Source organism: Solea senegalensis, linkage group LG13 (assembly GCF_019176455.1).
Source record: "Solea senegalensis isolate Sse05_10M linkage group LG13, IFAPA_SoseM_1, whole genome shotgun sequence".
NCBI classification, from domain to species: Eukaryota; Metazoa; Chordata; class Actinopteri; order Pleuronectiformes; family Soleidae; genus Solea; species Solea senegalensis.
In genome coordinates, this window is record NC_058033.1 from 2,448,937 (window position 1) to 2,467,497 (window position 18,561).

Sequence of the window (18,561 nt, forward strand, 5' to 3'; positions counted from 1 at the left end):
GGACACACACACAAACACGCACAAACGCACACTCTTGTCCTCTTCTCTCAATCATGCTCCATGTTCTCACTGTTCTGATGTCATCTGGGAGTGGATTGATGGGTGGAGGTAGCTCAGCTTAGGACATGCCCACATGCACACGCACGCACGCACGCACACACGCAGATGGATCTGTGTGTGTTGACAGTGAATTACTGGTTTTTAATGCGTTACACTGTGGCTGATCCAGAGAGGAAAGTCAGGCCAATAGCTGTTTATCAAACCAATCCACAGTGTGTGTGTGTGTGTTTCTGTATATTTGTGCGTTTAATTTCTGATGCCTGTGTCAACACTAATGAAAGTCATAGCAGTCATAAAATGCATGCGAACACTCATAAACATAAACAGCCCTGTGAGAAAACTGAGAAGAGAAAGTAAAAGAAAGGGAGAGAAACCAAGAGAATGGGGGTGGAAGAAGAGATAAATAGAGAAAGAAAGTGATGTGGAGAAAGGATAATGGCTTCCATATGAGAATGTCCGGGCTTTTTCCTGCTTGCTTCTTGGTGTAATCATATCAGCAGTCGGGCCATTTCCAACCTTCATAAATGTGAAGTATGCAGCGAGTTTCAGGATCCAACTTCCTTTACATAAACACCCCTTAGAAAAACAACCCAGCTGTGAGTGCATGTGTGTGTGTGTGTGTGAGAACATGCATTAAATATGCCACGCAGTACTGCAGCGGATTGTGTCAACCTAATGCATTTGTAAAGTTTGTAATTGCAACGTGAGGTGTGAACAAACACTTCAGCTCCTTCACTTCATACCTGACCACACACACACACACTTGTCACACCGGTCATAGACTGGGTCAGGAGGACCCGCAGATGGCTCACCAAAAGTCTTTTACGTAAGAAATATCAAATTACATGCAGAAATGTCACTGTGATTCACGTACGTAAGGTTTATATCTCTTGGAAATGGCTGGTTTACCTGACTATTATAATATTGTGTTACAGAAATGCTAATTTGGCTCATGTCGCGTCACGATTGATATTGAGAATTTGTTTGCCATCTTTAAAATATAAAGTTTAGGAAACATTACAGCATCATGTATCTGTACTTGCAAACTCAATATCACCACACTGCACTTATAACAGTATAATTAATGTCTATTGGTGCATAAGAAGGCACATTTCAATCACTTTTAATGGAGTATTAAAATGTTCTCGTTGTGTTTGTGTGTATTTTATCCGGGTTCTTTCGTTTCCTCCCACAATCCAAAAACCTGCAGATTTGTGGATTAGGCAAATTGTGAGATTAGACTGGTGACCTGCCCAGGGTGTCCCTATGTCGGCTGGGATTGGCGCCGGTGCCCCTGCGTTCCCTCATGTGGACGATAAAGCAGTAGATGTGATGTTGGTGTGATAATACATTTACTCACACACAGTGTCCATGTCACTCTGATCTGCTGTAATAATACACTTTTTTTCACAGAATTGCCCTTTACCGGCGCTGTCCACAGCAGGGCAGCAAATCTTGAAGAAGCTGATTCAGTTTTTTATTCATAGATACAACTTAAATTTTTACTTTAGGCGTACACATGTTTGTGCAGTAGGGTTCAGGAGGGTTCAAGCATAACAAACATGAAATCATTCATTACCAATCGGTGGTAAATGCATGGTAAACTTTAGCAACTCGTTTCTGAGAAAACTAATTAAAATGTATTATTTAAGATAAGTCTCTGGCTCACAGAGGCCGCGCTGAAGGGTTAAATCTGTGGGCAGCTGATGAACTATTGAGAACCTTTTCGATCTCTGCTGGTGCGTCTGTGTGTTCACAGCAGCAGGAGATCAAACCCTGCTCACTGTTACACACTCGAGCCATGGTTCTGTGAACGAGGCTCCCAGGGGTCGCTGGGGGGGTCAGTGGAGGCTGTGGACCTCCTGCCTGAGCACTCAGCTGGCAGCGCAGAGCTTCAGAGAGGGCTGCACTGGGGATATGTTGAGAAACTGTTGAAACATCAGGGTTCTGTGTGTGTGTGTGTGTGTGTGTGTGTGTGTTGTACACTCTCTCTGCTGAAATATTCACAAATTAGCTAATATGAGAGTAAAGTTAAACACACACACACACACACACGCGCTCTCTCTCTCCCCCACATTTCTTATGGTTGACTGGGCAGAGGCATTATTCAATTGGCTTGTGTTCAACAGCAACACTCACACAGATAGAGAGGATTATGGGCAATTGAGCTTTGCTCCGAGAGGTTAAAGTGTTACATATTTCCTGTATATAAAAGTCTGTTTTGGTACTTTCCTTGTTGATTGAAATAACATAGAACCGATTCAACGTCGACCCGGGTTCAAAATCTTACATCTGCTATTCTAATCACTTGATACTGCAGGGCTGGAATTTATTGATAAACTAAATGGAGAGTAACTGATGTGGTTTATGTTTTTCCTGCAGCAGGAAAAGCACTTTCATTTGAAATAAGCATCAAATCTAATGACCAAGAAGCAGAGCGGGTCTCCAGTATCGTCAGGGTCAGGTGCTCCTGGTCCTGGTCCCATCATGATTGCTCCACATGTGCTGATTGCTGCTCACCAAAACTCTGCACAGCTGGGCTCTTTTTTTGTACTATTAACTTTATAGTATATCCTATTTTCGGAGAGTACTTTTGCATGTGGCAATGTTTTCTGCTTTTAGATCCAGCCATCCATCCTGTTTACCCTTTAAAATAAAGTATACCATTTAAGAGGGTTTCTCGTATATCCTTTGTTTTCCTTATAGCCTCATAGAATAAGCCTGTACTTTTGGATGGTATCTTGCTTTTTCTGCTATGCGAAGACCACCATATGGCACTCTTCCACTACCCTGTTCCAGCACGGCTCGGTTCCGGTTTGGTATGGTTTTCCATTAAAATAGTACCTCCTCAACTACTGTGACTTTGTTTTATACACACAAACTTACGGAAGGGCATTGCATTCATCAGTAATTCATTTTTTGGTTTGTTTTTTTGACTAATGTTTTTCTTTTTTTTTCGTGCTATTTTTTTCCCCCTCCTGTTTTTCAGAGTAATTTTTTTTTTCTGAATTCCAAACTGCAAGTGACTTTTTGTCAAGTGATTTTCAGCAGTCTCCCGATCGTCTCTTGAGTCACCACATAGCCAGCCTGAACGCATTGCAAATGCATCATCTTGCATGCATGGTGCACTTCATCTGTCCAACTGATCCTGGAGAAACTCCACAAATTATTAGAAATAATTACTTCAAAAAACAAACCAAAAATGTTTTTTTCAAGTGAATGTAATGCGCTAATGCACTAGTGACTTGTAAAAGAGTTGTTTTTGGTGTACTGAATCATGAGTCAGTTAATTAAAAAAATATTTGTTCACAGAATGACTGAAATGGGGTGCTTGCGATCACCACAGTGCTTTAACGCATGTCTTAAGGATTTTTTAAAAGGGGTTTTCAACTGATTTAAAGTTCTGCATTGGTTAGTTTGTCGCTTTCATGACTCTGACCACATCACACATAGTATCAGCTCAGCGCGCTTGGAACAACGTCACAGCAAGTACTGATGGAAAAGCAAAAAAAAAGAAAAAAGTGCCGAGTCGAGCTTTGCTGGAACAGGGTAGTGGAAAAGCAGCAATGGTTCCCTAATGTACTTGGGAAAGGGAGGGGTGAAGTAAGGAGTCCTCTGTTTGCAGTCTCACCTCATGCTGCTCTCCATTTACATTGGAAGTCAGAGGTCGGAATAGGGAGTGACGTCACCTCTGCTTGGGAAGTTGGAAAACACAATGGATTTTGAATTATTTTCTATTTTTTCTATTTCTATATGTATGACTGACTTACTGTGAAACAAATATGAAATAAGTGGAAATAACCAACTTCAGAGGACAACTGGAATGCATCACGATTCTTACACATGGTCCAGTGTTAAAGCTGCACTCCCATTACAAGTAAACAGTAGAATTAACTGTACTCAAGAAAACACGTCTCAGTACTGCAATACTGAAAATATAATATTTCATCTGAAGGCCAAGGTTTCTTCAGGAACAGGGACAGACAACCATGATTGACTGGTTAAAGTAAGGACAGTAACTTTTATGTAAAATGTAAGTGAACTGAGTTGAAATAATAGTTCTCGTTTTAGGTCTTTCTTCAGACACGTATCATTATGCTCATGAGTTTGACTGAAAGTCTTTATTTATTTCACTGAGAAACACACCCCCTGCTTTGCGATGAGAATGAGAGCGAATGCACTATTGTCACATGATGTAAAAAAAACAAAAAAACAAGTGTAAGGTATGTTAAGACACAGATAACTCAGATTCAGCGAGGACAAAACAGCCCAAAATACACAGTCCAGCAGCCAGAATCAGGAGTAGGCAACAAGGCAAAAACTCAAAAATACAAACCGGGTCGAAGATCAACAGGCAAAGGCGAGGAAAAACCAGGAGAATTTGCACAATAGGGAAACAGAGACCATCTGGAGTAGTAACAGGTTGACAAGGTGAAAACAACAGGGACACAATGTGGGCGTGGCCAGATAATCAGGTAAGTAGGGAACAGGAAATGGTGAACAGGTGGAGCAATCAGGAGCTGGAAGCAAAATAAAAAAGAAACAAAGAAATGATAAAAAGCAAAGGTGTTAAGTTGTTTACTTTGAAATACTTGTTTTACCAGTTTTTACACAGCCGGTGACAAAGTTACAGTTTTTCTCGTTGTAAAATGTATGTGATCTTTGCCTTTTTTTTCAGTTTTTTTATCAGCAGCTGGATCTGGTTTAATAAAACATATGTGTGTGTGTGTGTGTGTGTGAGAACATGTATATGATACTCAAACAACACACAATCCTGGACGTCTGCGATGTAACATGACGACAGTCTGACACAACCGCCGTACAATGGCAGTGACATCATCATGGATGGTCATCATCATGACCATCCAAACCGGAAATGCTGCACTTGTTTGTTTATTTATTTTGTGTGCGATTAACGGGACGACATCATCGTTAATCATCTCTGCCAATCACCTCACGATTCTGGTCGTCGTCTTCGTCGTCATCGTTGTCATCGCAGGTTCCTGGCAGCGGGTGATGACATCAGTTTATATGTGATGATGTCAGGAGTGGAAGTGGCTGAGAAAGAGCAGGAGTTTGACAATTTCATTCCTCACAGATCAGCACACGGCGAGAGAGGAGATAGTGGAGATAAAATAACACATGAACAGAGCACAAGACCAGGCCAGAGCAATAGAAAACGGATTCCTGTGTGCATGTTAACACCAATTCAAGGAAGGGCAAAGTGTGGAGGATGGAGGCGCTGAATTAAAAAGCGTCTCTGATAAAAGGATTAGAGATGTGTGATAAACTGAATGAGCAGCAGAAGCAGATGATGGAGGAAGAGGACGATAATGTGTGAGCGATAATGGAGTCTTCTCTTGATGGAGAGGTGGTGTTGTTCTATGATGTAAAAAATAAAAAAAAAAACATCCAATAAAGCCCTGGGTCTCGGTCTGGCTTGTGTTTTTGAGTGGGGTGTGCTAAAGCTAAGTACGGGGGAGCGACACCCCTCAATGATGCCACTCCAAAGCCACTTGTAACACACTCTCTCACACATTCTGAAACTCATTCACACACACACTCACTCACTCACTCACTCACACTTCTACCCACTCACTTAAGTGGAGGGTTTGAAATTGAGCTGGGACTTGGAACGAATACTCCAAACAATTATCGTTCTCTCCTGCGTCTAGTAATCCATTTCCCATGAATATATTCACATCTGCCTCTTTTTCCTTTTTCCCAGTCACCCTATTTCCATCCTCCTCCTCCTCCTCCTCCTCCTCCTCTTCTTCTGTGGCACATTTTCACCTCCCTCCTTTCTCCTCCCTCACAGGTGACGCTATGTTTCCCTCGGGCTTTGGCCAAAATGTGACAATACAGCAATCACACTTTTCATTTATGGCAGCAGATGCCTGTCACACCATGTCCAGACTATAGTTACCGGCAGCAAGTGACACATTATTGGCAAAATGGCTTCCTACTGGAACAAATATAATGCAATATTTTTTAATTCTTGTGTAGTGGTAAAAAAAAAATCAATCTATGACTTTATTATTTATTATTATTTATTTATTATTGTGACTAAATTGCTCCCTAATTGGATTAGACTTAATTGTCGGTACGTTTACATAATCCAGCTAAGGCCGTAGTCAGACTAAGACAAGCAACTGGACAACTTGCTGAATTTGAGTATAAATGCGGAGGAAAAAGTCGATGCATTTGTTGTGTACGTGTGACTCCGCCTCTGTAGGTGGCGCTGTATCTCTCTTTAAGCTACTGCTTATTGAATCAGTTTCCTGTAGACCTTTATGTCACATTTTGAGAACGCCAACGTCCGACCCCAGTTCAACTAATCGTAAACATGCAGGAGTTATAAGACTATGAATCAGATAATCCTGGTCCATTAGTCTGACTAAGACTAGCTCGGCGGACTAACATGACATGATAAAATATAATGAGAATTTTTGGCTTCTGGCTTAGTCCGACTAAAATTGGACCTCTCACGAGTCAAATCACTTCCACTTAATAATAATTAATAATTTGATTCTATCATGTTGATATTTACACTATATTAACACCATCATTTCCTACTTGTGCAGAGTGTTAGGACACATGAGTACTCGGTAATCAAGTACACTGAGAAAAGACAAAAAATCTATTATGTAAGCAGTTTATCTTCATACAACTATATCAAAGTTTTCTCAGCCATTTTCTTGTGTCAGTGAATAAAAATGAGCTTAAAAGTTGTAACACTGTATCAAAGCAAGTATCTCTAGATTATTCATCATGAACAACTGTTTTCACACTGTCTTTTCTTATAAATAATATTGATTCCATCTTCTATGAACCCTTTAAACAAAGTGATGATGTGTGGGAATGGTGATTCATGTCCTTTGGGCTCGTGTCAGAACTGTATGAGTGTAGAAAATCAGCTGCTGTTGCACAAGGAGATGATGCTCATTATTGGCAACAAGTAAAGGTCCACAGAAACACATAAAATCCTTATTTATTTATGAACCGGTTTTCTACTAAAATATTATAGGGTTTAGAATTGAATTACAGTTCAGGGATTATGTGCATTATGGTCCAGCTCTGTCATTCTACGATGCTCTTTTCTCCATTCATTGTCCTTTAGTTTACATTTTGAGCTAATAAAAACTTTTATTTACTGTAATTCCATTAGTTTTCAACAACACATTTCATTATATTTTATTCATGTCGGACAAAAGTAGTTTTTCTTGGCACAGTTTTTCGTAGTTACTGCTACGATTTATCTTGCCTTTAGCATAAGGTGTATTCAGGTTTTTAAAGTGTTGTTTTTTTTTAAGAAATATTTATTATTATGTGCTTCATTGACCAGATTTCTTTGCATAAATGTAGGTTTCCCTAAACATCACGTTGCTACGTCTCCGATATCGCAGATTAAATCGAGACTTTTCAAATGCAGTGAAGTAAAAGGTATAAAGTTTGCTTTTACTCACCGGCCTTTTTTTAAAAATACCAAGCCTGCTCGCAAATGTTTACGTTTCTCAGTGTCGCTTTACTTTGGAGGTGGACGCTATGTTTTGATAGCGCGCGTGAAAAGCCACCTTCACCGTCATCGGTGTGTAATAAAGCAGCTCTGTCCACTGTCCACTGTCCACTGTTGCTCTAAATTGAAGCTAACTGTGATACTCGTGGTTTTAAAAATGTCCAGAAAGCAGAGCCAGACCTTTAAAAGAAGGCTCACTGTCAGCCTGTGTAAATAAAGGCTTTCAATCCAACTTGAGGTGGGAGAGAGAAGAGCCGCGTGTGTGTGCACGTGTGTGTGTGTGTGTCAGTTTCTTCCTGATGGGGTTAAGTGCACCAGGAGTGTGATGTGGTGATGGAGGGAGGATGAGAGGGACAAAAGAAGAGGAGACAAAAAAAAAAACAGGAGGAGAGATCCATTAGCTAATGGATGTGTTCAGTCCTGTCTCGTCCAGATTCTGTATTTCTCTCTCTCTCTCTGTCTCACACACACACACACACCAAACACACACACAACAAGATATTGAACGGGTGTGTTTTTTTGTGAGCAGTTCACACTCAAATTGACTGCGTTCCTCAACTTATTGAAACAAGGCCTTGGATGATCGCAGATGTTTCTCACGTCAAATTGAAAAGAGCAGATGTGTGTCCACCATCGCTGTACATGTATGTGTGTGTGTGTGTGTGTGTGTGTGTATGCGCACCATGAAAGAGAAACTAATTGGTGTCAATAAGACATCTGTGGCTTCTCTTTGATTAAGGCTGGAGGCTATGCATCGGAAAAATAACACCTCTCTCGCTCTCTCTCTCTCACACACACACACACACACACAGACACACACACACACGCACACTGCCTGTGGTCGAACCGATAGCTAACTCCAGGCAGGGCCCATCTGTCTCATTACACAAACGGGTCTCAGTGGAGAGTTTGTATTGTTTATGAAAACACACACACACACACACGTTGGCAGAGCTGCTGCGCACAAACAGCCTGATGTGACACAAAATGAAAAAGAAATAAAAATACAAACAATAATAATAAAAAAAGAGAGAGAAACAGATACAAAAGAGCTAAATAATGAAACTTGGGTACCCACTGTGTGAATCATGTCGTCAGTTTCTATGTTTTACAACATATTGTGTAACAGTGAGACTCACAGGGATTCACTGGAACGGAGCTCAACGACTGGCTTTTAAAAGTGATGAGTCACATTTCAACTGGTGTATATCCTTTTACATTTGCATGTGTGCAATATCTCGCAACTGTTTTGCTTTTTAGTCCTTGAACAGTTACAGAACTCTTTGAACAGTCATGCTGCGTTCATGTGCTATCGGAATTATGGTAAATATGAGTTCCTGACGTGATTTCCACTATGACATTGGGAGAATTTTGAGTTCCCGAGCGGAGACGACCTTTGACATTTGAAGATAGCGGAGACAAATGGTAAATAATTGTGTAGAAAATCTTCATGTTTTTATCTACTTATGCTTAAAATGTTATAAAAATGCAGTTACCGTTTGCAGGTAAGCGTGAACCGTGGTGTGTCGGACCCTTTTCAATTCGCTGCAACAACAGAAGCACAAGCCTTTGCACAATTGGCAAGTGAAGGCAGCGTTTGAGCAAGATCTGTCCCCAACTGTCAATGCTGCAAAAAAACTTTCATCATTCTCTGCGGTGGGTGTAAAATTTAGAAATGTGAAGCAGAAATGAACTAATAAGAGCTGTAACTGTGCCAGAGCTTAATCTTTTGTGTCAATCAACCATGATACAAATGGAGGAGCCATTTTGAAGGCTTTCATTTAACAGTACCTCTTTCACCAACAGGATACCTGAGACACACAATTTCAATGTGATTACAAACTTTGATAAACACTCAAAACAGCCTTTCAACTCATCTCTTCTCTTCCGAATTGTAAACATCACGACCAAGCTCCCCAAAACTGTGACAATAAACAAATACATTTGTAAAACCATACCCAGATGAAAGCAGGGGATGTCAGCGCAGTTTTTCCAGGTGAATCAAATTCACTTAATGACTCAGCAACACCCTACAGAGGAAGGCCTTCATACACACACATCATGTTTGGTGATAGGCATTTCTAGTTTTAATGGAAACAACTCGTGATGAGTAACAGAGAGAGAAGACACTGTTCCACAGAGAAGAAAGAACTTTAATTAAATATAGTGAAGAGTCAAAAAGTTACTTTACACTTCAAAGTTCAAATTAATAATAATAATAATAATAATAATATTAATAATAATCATAATCATAAAAAATTAACAATATCATCTTTACAGTAGTTTCCTCTGTACTCTTCCCTTCCACATCGATACTTCTGATAATGTGTGTGTAAATGACGACCATCACTTTTAAAAGCCTGATTTCAGACAAGCCACGATAAATGCTTTCACTGCTGTTGGTCAAGTGCTTCATTATACTTCATTATACCAAATCCTACATTCACTTCCTTCCTGTACAGGCATTAAAACTATGTACTATTAAAGAAGAACAAAAACAAAACACATTCCTCAACTTTTAAACATCACGTTTTTCTTTTAAAGGAAAAAGGATGACGACAGTCACAGTCGGACACACGCGCTCACATGTAGTCACTAACACAAGAGTGGTCTTCAGACCCATGTTTGAGATCAAATAAATAGGTGGCTCATTGCTTTTTCTTTTTCTTTTTAAAGGGAAGAAAAGGAAAACATACAGAGTATTAATAGCACAAGCAAAAACAAGATGTGGGAGGGACATGAGGAGAGGACGGGAGCAGAGCGAGGACAGAAAACCTGACCGGATCTTCAGCCTTCAGCGTTCCATCTTACAATCCAAACACAGATCATTATATCGACAAATTCATTAACTCTACGTGTAGATAACGCAACGTGATGATGGCAGTAACAATACAAAATGACATAATAATGGAAACAAAATCTTAATTTAAAAACAATTACACAATGGCTTCTTTCAGTTTGATTGAAATAAGCAGTGGAAGTATGGCTTTAAAAAAAAAAACACAAAAAAAATACAGACACTATATTACAAAAACAAATGACATTCACATCCTTAGACATGAGAGACAAAAGCAGATGAGAACATAATCTGAAGACGTGAGTTTCTCAGGGTTATTTCTGGTTTTGTTCACATTCATTTCTCTTCAATTCAATAACATTCAAACATTAGTTAAGTCTAGTTAGGTCTTCTGTCCGGCACACACACGTCCAAGATTACTTTCATAGAGTCTCTATTTGTGTCATATGCTTTTACTGCACCGACATTATTGGCCCACTGCCTCTGATAAGACGAGCAGCTGTGAAACTGTGGCTTAAGACTTTTAAACATCCCAAAATCATGACATGAGCAAAATCAAATAAAAACAAAACAAAACATGGACTGAATGAATTAAGACTCGTGAATCACACAAACTGCAGGTGTGAGGGAGCAGTGACGTTCACAACAAACCATCAGGGAGTTTCCCTTTCACTGCAGATTTAAGACATGCTGCTGCCAAGTTGCTCTGCGCTGCAAAAAAAAACATCATATTTTGGAGCTGGAAATAAGTAAAGCTTTGCAGAAATGTGATGCAAATGCAGCTGCACTGCAAAAATAAAAATGGTTCAAGATATTTCCCTCATTTCACGATTGCATTCATTGACATTTCTTGCAGCACAGAATTTAACACCCACCATTGGCTAGTTTTCACACTTAAATTGTTTAATTGGCTGGCTAATCACACACACACACACACAAATAAAAAGCACTGCAAGCTAAAAGTGGAAGTTATGCTTTTTTAAAAAAAGTGTAAAATAGATCATCTCACAACAAAATCAAGGTCAAAATGGCAGCAGTCTTTAAGACATTATCTACTTTGTTTTGTTTTTTTAGACAAATGTGCTGTGGCAATGTCCAACGTTTAATCAGATTACATGGTAACAGACGTGTTGGCAGAGTTGCTGGGTCAAATCCTGAAGCTGCTGTTGGCGTCCAGTGGGGGGAGGAGCTTCATTAACCTATGGCCTTTTCTGTCACAGTTAGTCGACATCAGATCTGTCCTGGACTCTCCTTGGTTTCACGAGTGACTGAATTTCGCACTTTTCCGTAAGTGTTGGGGCGCAGGAGCGACGGTGTGAAAGTAAACAAAGCAACTGCAGCGTCAGTCGCCGACAGGAAGCACCTGATCCATTCTATAATCCACTCAGAGCGCAGAGGAAGAACTTTCAGTCAGTACGTTTACATGACAATTATTGTGGGACTAAAACTCAACTTTTAAAAAACTAATTTCCCTTCTTTTCTTTTTTTTTTTTTAAGTCCGACTAACACACCTAGATAATGTGACTGGGAGTTGAACTGTTACTGAATGTGTACATTATATAGGACCCAAACTGCACTAGGTGCAGGATCTGGATCCAACACAAGGAGAAGCCGATACACAGAAGACGGCAACAGTCTCTAAGTTTACATGACATCAAAGAAAACTCATTATTGTGTTAGTCTGACTAAAACTGGACTTTAGGCCCATCGTGGGGACAGTCAATAGTCTAATCAGCCAGGGAAATGGATGAAGAAGCCACCTAAAGGTGCAGTGAAACAACTGTAACACATGCAGCCAGAAAACAGAGAGTGACAATAACCCCTTTGTTGATGCCTGCAACTTGGAACTCGACACTGCCCTCTAGAGGAAGTATTGTGTAAATGTCCATACCAACGCAAAAGATGCACAAAGGTATGCAGGGTATAGACGGAGATAACGTTTTAGATGGACGGACTTAAAATGGAGTATAAATGGGCCTTAAATAACTGTACTTCATTGACACAGTCAGATAACGAGCTAGCGTGTATACATTCAGTCGGACTATAGCTCGCCTTGGCACAACTACCTGCTCATACCAGAGGTTAGAAACAACAAACAAAGTGGGTACACAGACGACCAGAGTGACCAAAAACATGGCTAAATTCAGGACACTGGATTTTTAAACGAAGACCGATGTTATGCTCTATCAGCTTTTAAAGGGTGACCCCTGGTGGACAGCCTTCATTCAGTAAACTGATTCCCGTTTCGAGGATGGAAACATACTGAGTGAGAAAAACATGGCAAGATCCGGGCCAGTCCATCGTCTGGACTGAAGAGGAGACCAGGTTTATTGAATATTAAAGGTCACGGATGGCGAGGGCGGTGCTTGACATCAGCTTCAGCTTACACTAACAAGCCGGGAAGGTGCATATCGCCACCCAGCGTAGTGGAGTCGGACACATTTCATTCAATAAATCAATTCTCCGCGAGTGTGTTCACACAGGGACAAGGACAGTCGTCCAATTAGACGGTGAAGTTACAAGTGTAGCTCGGTTTAGCGCAGCATGGAAACGTACTGAGTGTCTGCGCTGCCGAGGACGGACTCGGCAAGAAGGAAGTGAGAGTGTGCGTGTGGTTTGGCTCGTCTTTGAGCCCGCGTGATTCCTGCGGCCTCTTCAGCGTCATCATCATCATCACCAGGTTTTCTTCACATTATATTCCCTTCATTGACGACCACACTTCATAAATAGAAAAAAAAGAATCCCTCATGTAGGATATACACTTAGAAGATGATTATCACACGATAACTGCTGCACAAAAAAGGAACAAAAAAACTACAAAAAAAAACAAATTGACAATCACTCAAGGGAGGAAGTGGATTCTGTCCAAAATAAATACACTTCCAGTGTCCGTGGAGAGTTGTGTTATAGGCGTGGCCATTCTCCTATAAAAGCATCAAGGTGTACAAAGTCTAAACAACGTATTTCCTCGCAAACATTTGTTTTTCTTGCAGTTGTTTTTTTTTTTTTGTTTGTTTGTTTTTGTGTTAGAAAGGGCCTGAGTTGAGTTTGTTCCTTCAGATAGGGACAGCTGTGTCCATCCCCGATCGGAGTCTGACTCCCACCGACGTCCACGGTGCGAGTGTGCTTGGTTCATGTCTCACGCAGTTGCACACACTTACACACACACGCACACACACGCACACACACGCACAGTCATGTACTCACACCTTTACATGGGTGGGACAATCATTCCAGGGATTGCTGCAGAGAAAGGGGGGGAGAGGGAGAGGAACGAGGGAGGGAGAAAGAGAGAGAAAACTTTTTAAACGTAGCCAAATATTTTCATCGTCGTAAAAAAAAAAAAAAAACATAAATACATCAATATGTTTTCCCATGTGTACAGCTGTGTGACTGCAGAGACATTTAAACATCAATAGACAAATAAATCAATAAAACTGAGCGGGGGACACGTCATTTTAGTTAGCGACGCTGCTAACACACGAACATGCACAGGAACACTCTTACTGTATGTGTGTATGTGTGTGTGTGTGTGTGTGTGTGTGTGTGCGCGCCTCACACACTGCATCATGGCGTGTGTTGTATTTAAACCCGAGGGGCTGGGTGTCAACATGTGAGAAGCAGAGCCCAGCCCAACGTGACACACACACACACGCACACACACACACACACACACACACACGCACACACACCAACAAAACAATCCAGAGAAAAATAATCAAATAAATGATTTTATATTTCATAGGAAAATAAAAGCTGCAAAAGGGAAAATATTTGTGCTTTGACAGAAGGGAACAAGATATATGGTTTCAGTCAAAAGTTTAATGTTTCTTCCCCTGCAAAGACACACACACACGTGCACTCACGCACGCACACACACACACACACACACACACAGGTATAGTGACAGTATAGAAAGTGTCAGGAGAGTTGAACAGCTGCCTGTGTGTGATCACAGAGTGTGTGTGTGTGTGTGTTTGGCCATAAGTGGGTTGTGTTTATTTCAGCTGTGCTTTGAGGCAAAGCTTTGAGTTCCCACACCCTCGCACATGCTCTCCCTCTCTCCCTCTCTCTCTCTCTTCTTCCTCTCTCACTTTCTCTCTTTTCACTGACACACACACACACATTCAAACACAGCTAAACAAAGTGTGTAACGTTAAGAAATGAATTCAGCGTGCCAAATGGTTTTTTGTTTGTTTTGGTTTCTGTAAATATCTAACTTCCTGTCTCTTTTTTTTGTTTTGTTTTGTTTTTAGTTTCCCAGCCAATCAAAGAGGCTGAGGGGGGTTACCAGGCAACAGATCTGCACAGTGGGATGAGAGATGCATGGCAAAAAATGAGGGAGGCAGTAATGTAGATGGAGAAGTGACGTTAAGACGGTGAGAAGAAAGGAAGGAGAGCGAAGGAAAGTGAGTGACAGGTCATTCACAGGCAAAAACCTAAAGGTGAAACATGACATTTGTTTTTACTTAAAATGAGTCGGTCAGTTGTTAAACAGAGTGGAATAAGGAAAAAGAGCTGAGGAACATACTTCAGGTGAATGCCAGGCCTTGTAGAGAGCTGGCTGTTGAGTACTTGCTAGAGTCCACAAATGTCTGATCTGGTAGAGAGGCAGAGGGACAGGGACGGAGACATGATGAGGGAACGGTGAAAGGACAGATACAGGGTTACAAGGAGAGAGAGAGAGAGAGAGAGAGAGAGAACAGGACAGAGGAAAAAAAACACTGTTCATCCAAAAGGTTTATTTAAAGGTCCAGTGTGTAATATTTTAGAGGGTCTTGAATGTGCCATGTGAAGGCCACCGTAGTTCACACTTGGTAGAGAGTCCTCCATTAGCTGCCACTAATTCTTATCCACTGGACCTTTAAAGGGATTCTTTGGTGCACTAATCATAAAACAGTAATACAGGTCAAATGTGACTGACGTGCTTATGTAAGTCAGTGAAAAACATCAGGGATGCATTAAGACTTTGACACTGCACAGCATGTTTGGTGTTTGTGTTCTCTATAAAAGTCAATATTAGTTTACAAACTCTAACCACACATTAGTCAGAGACTGATGAAAGCCTGGTGACTGACAGACGAATGAGAGTTGACTCATTTGACATGTAATAGACACTTTTAATTGTTATTACCTTTGCCAAGGAGGGTTCCTTTTGTCTTTTGGCAGGATTACACAACACACTACTGAACCAATACTCTTCTTGGCAGAGGGGTGGTTCATGGACCCAGGAAGAAATAATTTACTTTGGAAATGGATCCAATTTAGTGGGCGGATACAGTTGTTTCTCACAATGTGGAAATGAAAAAAAAAAAGAAAGTGGACCCACCCCAAATTATAACAGATTCTTTATTGAGTCATGAGCCACTTCTCCACCGAGTGTCATGGGAATGTATTCAGTAGTTTTTGAGAGCTATTATAATATATATTGTTTGTTATAGAGGTATCTAAAATGTCAGCTCCTGTGAGGATGTGATATGGACGGATTAGCTTCAACACGGGGGAACCCTCCCTCTGTCCGTCCTCTCACTGACTGCTTTCACTTCTGTCATGGTAAATTACCTTGGAGTCCGTTCCCGTTGGCGCTGGTGCAGGAGGGCGGAGGGGAGGAGGAGGGCCTGACCACCGGAGCGAAGGCGGACTTCTGCTTAACGGCCGCCGACACCATGTTGGCCGGAGAGAAGGAGAAGACTCCAGAGGAGGAGGAGCAATTGGACGGGAGGGAGGTGGAGGAGGCCATAGTGGGACTGGACGGGACAACTGAGGTGGCAGGGATGAGGGGGACGGGAGGGTGAAGGACAAAGAGGAAAAGGGTGGATTTAAGACACATTGTGATGACTGTATGGCTCGTGAATGGATCGTTTCCTCACAATTGAAATATAAAACATAGAATCATAAGACATAACATGTTTCGGTCTTTTCATCGCGGCTGAGTGAACAGCAAGAGTTGCAAATGTTGCTACGGTGATGGCGACGTGGTGTCTGCACACTGGTGTGTGTGTGTGGTAACAACACATATGTTATATCACAGTGTGTAACAGTGTGTTCACTCAGTGAAAACAATGGAATAATGTTTTTGGGACATAAAGGAGGGATTTCAAAATAATATTTCCACTGACTGTAGCCTACAGAGAACTTTTATTTATAACATGGTGTCATGATATAATATGAGTGACCACACAATAATCACTATTATTACATACAGTATAATAGTGAAATAATATGAGAAATAATGTGCTATTACTATACTATAACCTCTCTTTTTAAAGGTAAATGCCATTGAGTTAATATAATTGTTACCGTACTGCTTTGTAAAGTGCTACCCGACACAAACGTGGGATTTGAACATTTGCATAACGTGATTTGATTGGCTCACGCAGACTCTGTGTGAGCAACACGTCCCCGTTGCAGTTCTGCAATTTCTATTGAAAGTGAATGAGTGGTAAACCACAAACATTTCTATTCAAGCCAAAAGCAGTCCTCCAACCTTATGCAACCATCATGGAAACAAGCAGGAGCAGAAGCTGCACTTACAGCCAGCTCCTGCTCCGTTTTCTGGTGTGAAAGACTCTACAGTCGTATACACGTTTGATGCTTGTTCCAAATGTGTCCGCATTGTTTTGACAATACTGTTTATCATGTAAATGGGGCACTTAGTGCATGTTAATGAGAAATGGCACTCTTAAGTGTCACTTAAGTCGACTCGTCTGAAGTCAAACGTCCACCTGCATCATCTTCCTCATCATTATCATCATCATCAGTAGTGTGGCAAACATTATCTCACATCTCTGTCTGTATCCATTTTCCTCTCTTTCTCTCTCTCTCTCTCTCTTGCTTTCTGCTAAATGGAGAAGAGATGCAATTAACCAACAGGGAGAGAGACAGAGAGAGAGGGAGAGAGAGAGAGAGAGGGAAGAGGTGTGGCTGTCAGATAAAAGGCAGTGAGGGGAGGAGGGAGGAGAAGGATGGAGGATAAAATGGATCTATGGAAAGTGAGTTGGTGATTGTTTTTGATGACACAGAGACAGAAAGTCCCAGGGGGGAAAAATCCACACGGCAGATCTGAAACGTTCTCTTTGTGTCTACAGACATTTTGTCTCCGTCTCTGTCAGCGAGGGAGGAGACGCAGAGAGCGCGCGTCGGTGTTTATTTATGGCGTGGACGTGCACGTCGTACACTCACTGGCATAAGGCGAGTTGGCGGCGGAGCCGTTGAGGAACGTGGGCGAGCCTCCCAGGTTGGTCATGCCTGCGTTGTTAGCGTAGCCGTTCATGGTGCTGGTGACTGAGGTGTAACTGGTCTGCTGAGGCGTGGAGCTAGGCACATAACCGTGAGGGGACACGCTACTGCTGCTGCGCACGAAACCTGCGGGCAGGAGAGCGGCGACAGGAAGTTACTCATGCAGTCATAGCACGAATTTGGAAGGTCAGAGATTTACATGCTTGGTAAAAATTTAATTGGAATTCAAATGCTGACAGCAGTAGAAACACCACGACACATTCATCATGGTGTTATGAAACAAATGGCCGCATACTTTAATGTTCAAACAACGCAGAGCAAAGCTTTACATTACACCTGTTTGCTCGACAACAACCTAATTGTCATGTTTGCGGTGAGAAGAAAGCACCTTTGATTTAACACAAGAAACATTTTCTATATAAATTCTGTCACTTTGTTTGCAAACGCTGGATTGTTCATACAAATTATGATCAAAACTGTCACATCATTGGATTTCTAATCCCTGCGTAATAGACTCTAAAGGTAACAATCTATTATGAGGAACCGTGAACCGAGTTCTCACCCTGATTGGCCTGTGAGGTTTCGGAGACATTGACTGAAAGCTGCCCGGTGAACGAGTTGACTCCCATCATGCCACCGTGGGTGGAGCCGGAAAGCTGGGTGTGTCCTCTCGGAACGCTGTAAAGAGCCTCGGCAATGTCCGCCGCGCGCTTCAGGATGATCTCCTACAGGATTGGAGAAACATTTATTTTAACCGTAAACATGAGACGTACAGAAACGACTACTTTCTGCCTCCGCTGTCCGCGTGGATGTTTGCTTATTACCTGGTTATTATGGGGCAAACCATAAAGGGCTTCTACCAGGTCGGCTGCTCTCTTCAAAATAACCTCCTGGAATAGAGAAAATAAATAGAATTATTATTTTGTCCTTGACCGAACACATCTCGATG

The 18,561-nt window shown here is 41.5% G+C and overlaps 1 protein-coding gene across 5 annotated transcripts in view; it reads right to left on the minus strand.

Annotated features, from left to right (window-relative positions):
* Positions 1 to 9,711: 9,711 nt before the first annotated feature.
* LOC122779499 (transcription factor COE1-like) overlaps positions 9,712 to 18,561 on the minus strand; it is an 86,226-nt gene continuing 77,376 nt past the window's right edge. For all 5 annotated transcript variants that reach the window (XM_044041926.1, XM_044041925.1, XM_044041924.1 and 2 more), the window contains 6 exons: positions 18,437 to 18,502; positions 18,175 to 18,337; positions 17,556 to 17,738; positions 15,936 to 16,133; positions 14,905 to 14,973; positions 9,712 to 13,616 (listed from right to left, as the gene is read on the minus strand). In XM_044041926.1, the coding sequence (XP_043897861.1) occupies positions 14,906 to 14,973; positions 15,936 to 16,133; positions 17,556 to 17,738; positions 18,175 to 18,337; positions 18,437 to 18,502 (678 nt within the window). In that variant the 3' untranslated portion in view covers positions 9,712 to 13,616; position 14,905. The remainder of the gene's footprint in view (positions 13,617 to 14,904; positions 14,974 to 15,935; positions 16,134 to 17,555; positions 17,739 to 18,174; positions 18,338 to 18,436; positions 18,503 to 18,561) is intronic.